At 63.4% G+C, this 8,749-nt stretch overlaps 2 protein-coding genes across 2 annotated transcripts; one reads left to right on the top strand and one right to left on the bottom strand.

Annotated features, from left to right (window-relative positions):
• Positions 1-594: 594 nt before the first annotated feature.
• On the bottom strand, positions 595-5,456 carry LOC308237705 (uncharacterized protein C1orf226 homolog). The gene is made up of 3 exons (XM_080648659.1): positions 4,648-5,456; positions 2,056-2,350; positions 595-1,828 (listed from the first exon to the last, which is right to left on the bottom strand). The coding sequence occupies exons 2-3, from the start codon at positions 2,337-2,339 to the stop codon at positions 1,378-1,380; spliced, it is 735 nt and encodes a 244-aa protein (XP_080504785.1). The 5' UTR covers positions 2,340-2,350; positions 4,648-5,456; the 3' UTR covers positions 595-1,377.
• A 144-nt stretch (positions 5,457-5,600) lies between these two features.
• Positions 5,601-8,585, top strand: SPATA46 (spermatogenesis associated 46). The gene is made up of 3 exons (XM_080648038.1): positions 5,601-6,555; positions 7,012-7,116; positions 7,611-8,585. Exons 1-3 carry the CDS (start codon positions 6,453-6,455, stop codon positions 8,108-8,110), a joined length of 708 nt encoding a protein of 235 aa, XP_080504164.1. The 5' UTR covers positions 5,601-6,452; the 3' UTR covers positions 8,111-8,585.
• The last annotated feature ends 164 nt before the right edge of the window (positions 8,586-8,749 follow it).

Genomic DNA, 8,749 nt, shown 5'->3' with positions numbered 1-8,749 from the left:
GGGTGGAGCTCGAGAACGTCACGCTAAATGAGGTCAGACAGAAAAGGATGAAAAACAAGCGACCTCACTCACACGTGGGACATGAAACTGCAGGCGGCGACTCGGGCACTGTGACGGGGAGGTCACCAGAGGGAGGGGAGGAAGGGGAGGGAGGGGAGAACCAGAGAGTGAAGGGTCAAGTACACGGTGATGGAGACTAGACTATGGGTAGGAGCACATGGTTGACAGGTGTCACATTATGACCTCATTCCTGAACTTGTCATTCACCAATGTCACCCAATACGTTCAATTTACAGAGAGTCACTGGCTGGCTGGGGCGACCGGCCGCCACTCCCCTCCCCGCCTCCTGACTCCTGCCTCCTCCCCGGGTCGTCACACTGACACCCTGAAACAGGACAGGGAGCGGGACATGTACTCAGCGACCAGTTAGGGGACCACCTCTCTGGGACCCAGGCTGGCAGTCTCACTGCCGCCGCCTCTGGCTTCGGTCCCCTTGTGCCCCTGTTCAGGCACACGGATCCCATGCTTTTGGTGACACCTCAGATTCAGAAAACCAACTGCTCCCTGCCCACCGGGAGGAAAGACCAAACCAGCAAAACCAAACAGATCATTTTATTATCATCGTCCTCTACCAGAAAATTACTAAAAATCTATATATATAAAAGCCTAAGTGACCATTACAACCCGACGACTGGATGACCAGCCAGTAGCTATGATGTGCACTGACCACCAGGGGGCAGATGTTCAACACAGGAGCTGCCCCTTGGTGGTCAGTGCACTCCCACAGCCAACCTCCTGCGGCCTCTCCCCCCAGTCAGCCGCCCCAATCTGGACTGGGCAAGACAGCCCCAATCAGCCCCGATCACTGGCCAGGCTGAGGGACCCCACCCATTCACGAATTCATGTGCCGGGCCTGTAGTATAAATATAAGATCTCTAGAAAATTCCCAGGACAGCTCTGCAACCTTCCTCCTCTGAGACGGGACAGCAGGGGCCTGCACTGACTTGGGATCAGGAGCGACCTGGCAGAGCGGCAGTCAGAGGCTGGGTCTCCGGGTCTTGGCCCACCATCAAGCCAAACCCATAGTTCCTGACCCAGCCCCATTTCTAAGGCAGGAGAGTGGGACGTGGGGGTCAAGGTGTGTGTGGCACAGACAGGGAGAACCCCCCGTCCTTCCCCAGGCCCGCGGCTGAGTCCACTGGCTCAGCCGGCAGCAGACGGCCCACAGAAATGAGGTGAGGGCCGGCCCTTCTCCGCCCTTTTCCTAGGATGTGGGGCCAGGCTCTGCACTTGCCTGGGGGCTCTGCTGGGGATGTGGGGGGCAGCGGGTGGGGGGGCGTGGAGCTGGGGTGAGGGTGGAGGAGAGCGCCGGGGGCTCTACTCAAAGGACAGCAGGTCAGGGTGTGGCCCCTCGCTGTCCAGGCTGCAGGTCCGCGCCCCGGGGCAGGGGCTGCTGTCCTGTGGCAGCTCAGCCGGGCAGCCAGGGCTGAGGCTAAGCTGGAGGCTGCTGTTCTCGGTGGGGTGGGGCGGGGAGACCCTCCTGCACTGGGCGCCCTTCAGCCTGGGCTCGCCCGAGCCATCCGGGTGGATCAGGTCAGGCACCAACAGGGATGCCTCGCCATTGGGCAGGGCCCCATCCACAGCGGCCTCTGGCGGTGGAGTCCCCGCTGGGCCGGGCTGCGCAGGGGGCGGGGAGCACTCCAGGCTGCTCAGCACGGGCTGGGCAGAGATCAGCATGTCCTGTGTGGTCTTCAGCGCCCGGGGCGTTCGCTTCCGGGTTGTGGGTGGTGGCGGGTCCAGCCGAGGGACGGCTTCTGGCAGGGCGGACCTGCAGGGGTGACAGTGACGCACCTGCCCGATGAGCCTCGACCCGGCTGTGTGCTCGCCGCCCCCCCCCCTTCAGCACCCGTGCCCGGACCACGCCCGCTCTCCCTACTGTCGCAGCGTGGGGTTCAGCGGCTCCAGCACAGTGGCTTCCGGCTGTGACATCCTCGCTCAGAGGTCAGAGGTCAGAGCGGTGCAGTGAGGACCCTGGGGTGGGAGGGAGGCACTCACCCGTCGTCCTCCCCGCCGGGCGCGCCGGCCAGCTGGGCCTCGGCCGTCCAGTTGACCTCCATGGCGCCCACGTTGCCCAGGCCCCAGGGCTCCCTCCTCCGCAGGAGGTCGTTCACCTTGGCTCCCATGGCTTTGCCCAGGTTCCGGAGGTGCTGGCTGCTGCCCACCCAGAGGCCCGGCCCGCCCGGCTCCACGGACCCCAGGGGCCCCGACCGGGACACCTGGGGCCCAGAGTGGCTGGACTGCGGCTTCAGTGGGAGGGACGCATTCGGATTCTCAAACATGCTGTGGCCCACTGGGAACAGACAGAGGCGGAGAGTGAGCGGAGGCCCTGTGTCCCGCCGTCGGCGTTTCCTGCCCCACACCACGCCCAGGGCTGTGTAAGGATGTAGGGACATCCAAGACAGAGCCAGCAAGACCCCCGGACCTCCCTGTGCGGGTCCTGGATGGGATGTGGGACCGGATAGTCTGGTCTCCCCGCCCAGGTGAGCGGTGATGGCTGGAGCGGGAAAAGGCTAACCCATCCCTTGAAGCCGCCTCCCAGACTCACGGCTGCCCCTCGCCAGGGCCACGAGCCCCTGGGAGTGAAGGAAACAGGATGAGGCCATGGAGCGGGCGCTCTTTCCTTGCTGAGAGCTCGTGTGAGCCGCATGCCTCGGGCCTGGACAGCAGGGGCAGGCGGCAGGCGTGGGCGCTTCCCCAGGGAGCCCCGTGCATAGCGTTTCCCCAGGGAAGTCAGCACTGACCCCAACCCCCTGCGTGGAACCTGGGACAGTGGGCCAGCCCCACAGCGGCTCCCCGAAGCGGGCAAGGATGCACCCCAGCTCACTGCGTCTTCACACATCCCCAGGAGAGCCGGCGAGGCAAGGAGCTATCTGCCCGAGGCGCCCGGGCCCGTGACAGCCGAGGTGGAACCAGAACTCCACTTTCTCGTTCGATGCTTTGCCAGCTCCTACGCCTGCCTGGTGCTGTCCCTCCCTCAGGGCCTCTCTGGCTAGCACAGTGCACTCAGAGGGCAGGGACCACGCCTCATTCATCTCTGTATCTTCAACAGCGGGCCTGTGTCTTGCACACAGTAGGTGCTCAATAAATATTTTGAGTTTAATTCTGAACCCATTTTGCAGATGGAAAAGTGTGGAGGTCAAGCGTGTAGCTCAAGGTCTGTAATGAGAATGGCTAGAACTCCACGCCATGCTATCCACACTCCCGCGGCATCCTCACCCCCTGCAAACCCAGCTCACACTACAGGCGGCCAGACGTGGATTCTTCAATCTGGGGAGGAGAGGTCTGGTTGGCCAGGCCCCTGTTGGGTCAGCACCTCTGCGACCCGCCTGCCCTTGCCAGGCCTTCCTCAGACAAGCTGAGGTGAGGGCGCACTTTTCTCTGCTGGGCTTCGGGCTGAGCGCTCCCTGCTTGCGCTGCTGGGTCCTGCGGGGAGCACTCTGAGCGAGCAACCCCTCCTGACCAGTGACCTGGGAAGCTGCATTCTGAGGGTCTTTGGGCGGCAGGAGGCGCCTGTGGGAAGAGGCGTGGAGACCTCCCTCCAGGATGGACTGCACAGTCTTGACCTCTGAAACATCCCCTGACCCCTGTGCAGGGGAAGCACCCCGTGGGGACTCAATGAGGGCGTCCTGGAGCGTGGGGTGGAGACCCCCTGGCAGGAGCTCCCAGCTCAGCCCAAACAGGGCCTCCCCCTCCTGAGGAGGGTGGCTTGTTTTCTTTTGCGTAATTTGCCTATCACGTCCCACATCCCCGTCACTTTACGTAATCACGGAATCTGCAAACGAGCAGAGAAGGCCGGGAGGCTAGGCATTAGACTGTTTCCACAAATCAGGAGGTGTCTGGGCCACAAGTGTGGGAGGGCGAGCCCCCTGGCTCCCGGCCTCCCCTCCCCGCTGCTATCGGTGTGTTGCCGAGCAACCAGCTAAAAAGCACGGCAGTGCTCTGCAGACTGCGGGCCTGTTGCTCCTCTTTCAAAACCCTCTGCCATGAACATGAAGTAACCTTGGCCAGGCGCCCTGGCCTCCCTGTATGTCTCCCTCGCTGCCCTCAGAGTGTGCCCACGAGCTCTCAGGGAACAGAGACAGCCCCTTATGCCCCTTTACAGCCCTCTGAGCCTGTCTGATGGCCACTAACTCCTCAAGGGGACGGAGCTCCAGGCATGGTCTTATTTTCTGTGATGCCCAGCACAGGCCCTGGTACACGGCAGGCATTTAGCAGTTAGTGTCACCGAATGGGATTTTCACATGACACTTAAAAACTGCTGCCCTGCGGGCTGAGACACATGCAGAACCATTTCCAAGCCTTTCTCAGTTTACAAGCCTACTCCTCCCGGGGTGTCTGCGGGGTCCTGGGGTCCAGCTGGAGAAGCTGCCCTTCTCCCCAACGTGGGCTCTGCCTGGGGCTCCCCACCCACACCTGTGAGGGGCAAGCACGACCCCTCCTCTGGCTCACGGATGACCTCACTCCGTCCCATCCTCGCAGAGGCTGGTGGTTCAGAAAACGGTGGCGAGGGGACCCCGTGGCCCTCCCAACACCCAACATGCACATTATGTCTGGGGACAGTGATTCATAAGAAAGACAGTCTCTTACCTGTGCGACCGAGAAAGGGCTCAGAAAGCAGGTGGGGAGCAAACAAGAGAGAGACAGTTTATGCAGACGGACCACCTGAGCGTGTCCCCTCCAGCCTGGGCCACCAGCAGGGCCACCCCGAGGCGGAGTAAGGAGACAGAGACCCCACAGCTCTCACAGACCTTGGGGCCAGCTCCCCTCAGCTCCTCAACAACGAAACAAAACAGCCGTGTTGAACCACCCGAGCAGCAGGCGCTGGGCCGCCCCACAGCTGCTTCGCACCCAGGGTCTGAGCTCCCAGCTGGCGGCAGCGGATCCACCGCCACGTCCTATGGCCACGTGCGCATCACTCATTACTGGGCCGTCTCTTTTTCACACGCAATTGCTAGATTCCAGACCAGGAGGGCTGTCTGTGCCAACTGTCTGACTTAACACAGGGGCGGAGAGCCAGGGCAGGTGCTTGCCCAGCACACGAGGCTGAGGGTTGGAGTGGGGATGACAGGCTGGCTCCCAGGCCCAGGTGCCACGGCCACGGTGCGGGCACCAGCTCCCATCCCACCGGCTCCCAGGCCCTGGTGAGGCTCACGGAAGCGCACCGTCCTGCAGACGGTTGGTCCCGAGCACGACCACAGACAGGATGGCAGCTCGGGCAGCCACAGAGGCCCGGGCACACCCACACTTTCTGCTGCTCCCCGAGTGGGCGAGCTTCCTTGGCACAAACGTGTCCCATTTGAGATCTGAAGTGCGGTACGCACCAAGTTGCCACCCTTCACCGTTGTCTGGAACGGGGTGCCTCCAGCTGACCTACAAGAGGCCCTGTCCCCCTGACCCTCCTCCACAGCCCCCACAGGCCAGGCGGCTCGCGACAAGCAGCATGGAGTAAGCCGGCCGTTTGCTAAAAACAGACAGACCACCACTTACCCACCCCTCCCTTCCCGAGGAGACAGCACTGAGTATTAGCGCATAAAGCGGCTTTGTGTGGGCGAGCGCCTTCCAGCAGCTCAGGAAAGAGTGCGCTCTGCACACAGAGGGAGGGCGGGGGACCCACCGAACAGGGGGAACCAGTACCGTTAGGAGAATCTGGGGACAGGGTCTATGCATGTTCTTTGTACTAGTTTTACTTTTGCAACTTTTTATAAGTTTGGAATTATTTCCAAAGAACATGGGAAAAATGTACCCAAACTGGGGGAAAAAACAGACACTAAAACAGCCGTGGGCAAACTACGGCCCGCGGGCCGGATCCGGCCCGTTCGGCTGTTCTATCCGGCCTGCGGAGCTGAAAGAGCGGAGGGTTCTCTTGCTCTCCCCTCCGCTCCTTTACTTTGAATTTATGTTAGTTCACACAAACACTCCATTCATGCTTTTGTTCCGGCCCTCCGGTCCAGTTTAAGAACCCATTGTGGCCCTGGAGTCAAAAAGTTTGCCCGCCCCTGCACTAAAACAACAGAACACCACTGGCAGAGGTCGGGCCGAGGTGGAGCAGGTGACGGAGAAGAGCAGGGCGGATCTCAGAGGACAGAGGCTCCCAGAGCTGGGGCGACAGTGACACAAACGTAATGAAGGAGCCGAGTGGCCAGCAGACAGCCCCACGGCGGGCCGGGCCCTGGCGCTGGCCCCTCCATCAAGGCGGCTGTGAGGAGCCACAGGTGGGACGTCTCTGGAAAGGTTAGTCCTTCTTGCCACAGGCCCTGAGCGGGTGAGCCGGCCGCGGGTGGAATGCTGGGGCCTGCTTGTGAGGTCACCTGTGCTCAGAATGCTTATCGCCCAGACAACCCAGGAGCCTCCTGGGGCAGGCGTGTGACCGCGTGCCCGGCGACAGTCAGAGTATGGAGAGCTTCTCGCTCCTCAGCATCTCGGGGCCCCGGGTCTCCTCCTCGGCCCTGAGCACCTTTCCTGACCTCATGTCCCCACGAGGCCCCAGCTTGCCAGGTGGGTCCTGCCAGGATGGCCACAGAAATGCAGGGTTTGAGGCCCTCAGTGGAGGATTCTACCATGTCATGCTACAGGACCTGCACAGGGGCACGCTCCCCACACTCGTGGCCCCGGCTCAGGCACCGAGACACCTGGGCTAGACTGAGCAGGGCCCCTGTCCTGGGAGCTTTTGATCCAAGCCCCAGTGCCACCCAGGTGACGGACAGCGGGTCCCCTGCACCCTCTGCTGTGGGGGAGATGTTTCCATAGAGGCCGCCTCCTCCTGTCCTCAGGAGGGGCCACGCCACAGCCACACAGCCCACGGCCAGACCCCGCTAGGGCAGGAGAGGAGGCCACTGTTTCATTGCCACTTGGTGCCGGCGTACCGAGGGGGGCCTGGAGGTATGTCTTGGTGGGTCCAGGAGGAGGACCCCCACTCTCGCTCGGCTCCAAGAGCATCTCCTCTGTCCCCAGACATTGCCAAGACCACGTTCCCCACGGAGGCACCCAGCCCAGCACAGGCCCCGCTGCCCCAGCACCCGAGCAGCGCTCTGCGGCAAGGGGTGGTGCTCTCTCCAGGTGAGCCCCCGGGACAGGTGCCAGGTGAGCCCCTGGGACGGGTACTAGGTGAGCCCCTGGGACGGGCGCCAGGTGAGCCCTCCGGGACAGGTGTGGGAGAAGAAGGCCCAGGACTGCCCCTGGGACAGGTCAGGTGCTGCCTTCCCCGTGCAGTCTCCTCTCTGGTCTTCCCTCCCAGAGATCCAGGCTGTGCAGGCCTCCGGCCTCTCCTCCCACTTCCCAGGGCTGCCTGCTGGGCTGTGGCAGGGAGCGCAGTGGGAGCGATGGTCTCACCCTGGTGGCAGACAGGGGCCTTTGGAGGTCCAGGGCTGGCTGCTGCGCCGTCCATCCGTCTGTCCCTAGAGGAGCACCTGGGAGCTGCCGGGTGGTGATGGGGCCTCCACCCACCGATCACACCGCCCTTCCCAGTAGGAGATGGAGAGGCCCCCGCCCACCTGCTGCTGCCCACGCCTCCGCCCTGCGCCCAGGCTCAGACCCGGCTCTTTCCTTTGCAGACTGCATGCTGGGGGACCCCCAGAATGGGGAGCAGCCGAGGCGGAGCTGCACCATCTACCGGCCGTGGTTCTCCCCTTACAGCTACTTCGTGTGCGTGGACAAGGAGAGCCCCCGGGAGGCCCATGGCTTCCCCGAGCTGCCGCGGGACGAGGGCCGGGGCGACAGCTGCCTCCCAGAGGACGCAGCCGACAGCCTGCGCTCGTCCTCTTCCTCCCCCGACAACCCCAGCCCCCGCGAGGCCAAGGCCCGACACGGGGACGCCGACCACATCAGCTCCCAGGACATCCTGAGGGCCTCCCGGGGGCTCCCGGCCCAGCAGAACGGCTTCAAGTGCGCGGCCTGCTGCCGCATGTACCCCACCCTGTGCTCCCTCAAGAGTCACATCAAGTGCGGCTTCAGGGAGGGCTTCAGCTGCCGTGTCTTCTACCGCAAGCTCAAGGCGCTCTGGGCCCGGCCCGCAGACAGGCTGCCTTTGGGCAGCGGCCAGGCCCGCAAGTAGCCGGGTGGCCGGCCCACAGCAGAGCCTCACTGCTCTCCAGGGAGAGGCCAATAAACCCGTTAGCACAGCTCCGTGGAGTCTCGGTCACCGGCACCGCCCGCTGTCCGTCCAGTCCCATCCATGTTCCATCCCATTTGGCTACCAGTTGCCTAGCAACCCCAGGCCCACACCCCGACTCGACACCACCGAGGGTTTGGGGAGAGCCGCTAAGATGGCAGTTCTCAGTGAGGTGCCCAGCTGTCCAGCAGGTGTCAAGTCCAGGGTTTCGGCCTAAGGACAGGTGCTCCCCGCTGTCGCACTGTGTGGCCTCCTGGGACCTGGGACGCGGAAGGTGTGCCCAGCAAGCCCCACCCGGCTGCTCCGCTCTGCTCTGCTCTGCAGGGCGTCTCAGAATGGAGTCTCCCCATTCCTCACACCGCGCCCGCCACGCGGTGCGCTTGATCCCCACGTCACAGGCCACCCGCCGCCCTGAGCCCCTGACTTCCCTGCAGGCCTGGGCCCCACCAAGCTCCCCCCACCAGCCTCTGCCCTCCACGCGGCTGAGAATGCCGACTAAAGCCTGGCTTCTCGGTTGCCGACTTGCCCACCCGCTGTCCTTTCCCGCCCGCCCTCCACAGTCCTTGCTGGGCAGCTGGCGTG

The sequence above is a fragment of the Plecotus auritus genome (genome assembly GCF_963455305.1).
Source record: "Plecotus auritus genome assembly, chromosome: 12".
Classification (NCBI taxonomy): domain Eukaryota; kingdom Metazoa; phylum Chordata; class Mammalia; order Chiroptera; family Vespertilionidae; genus Plecotus; species Plecotus auritus.
This window is presented reverse-complemented; position numbering and strand designations above follow the sequence as displayed.

Excerpts from the sequence above, each read along its gene's own strand:
- LOC308237705 (XM_080648659.1), bottom strand. The coding sequence starts at position 2,339 with ATGTTTGAGAATCCGAATGCGTCCCTCCCACTGAAGCCGCAGTCCAGC. Across the intron at positions 1,829-2,055 it reads CCCGGCGGGGAGGACGACGG|GTCCGCCCTGCCAGAAGCCG; the intron begins GTGAGTGCCTCC and ends TCACCCCTGCAG.
- SPATA46 (XM_080648038.1), top strand. The coding sequence starts at position 6,453 with ATGGAGAGCTTCTCGCTCCTCAGCATCTCGGGGCCCCGGGTCTCCTCC. Across the intron at positions 6,556-7,011 it reads ACGAGGCCCCAGCTTGCCAG|ACATTGCCAAGACCACGTTC; the intron begins GTGGGTCCTGCC and ends CTCTGTCCCCAG. Across the intron at positions 7,117-7,610 it reads AGGGGTGGTGCTCTCTCCAG|ACTGCATGCTGGGGGACCCC; the intron begins GTGAGCCCCCGG and ends TTTCCTTTGCAG.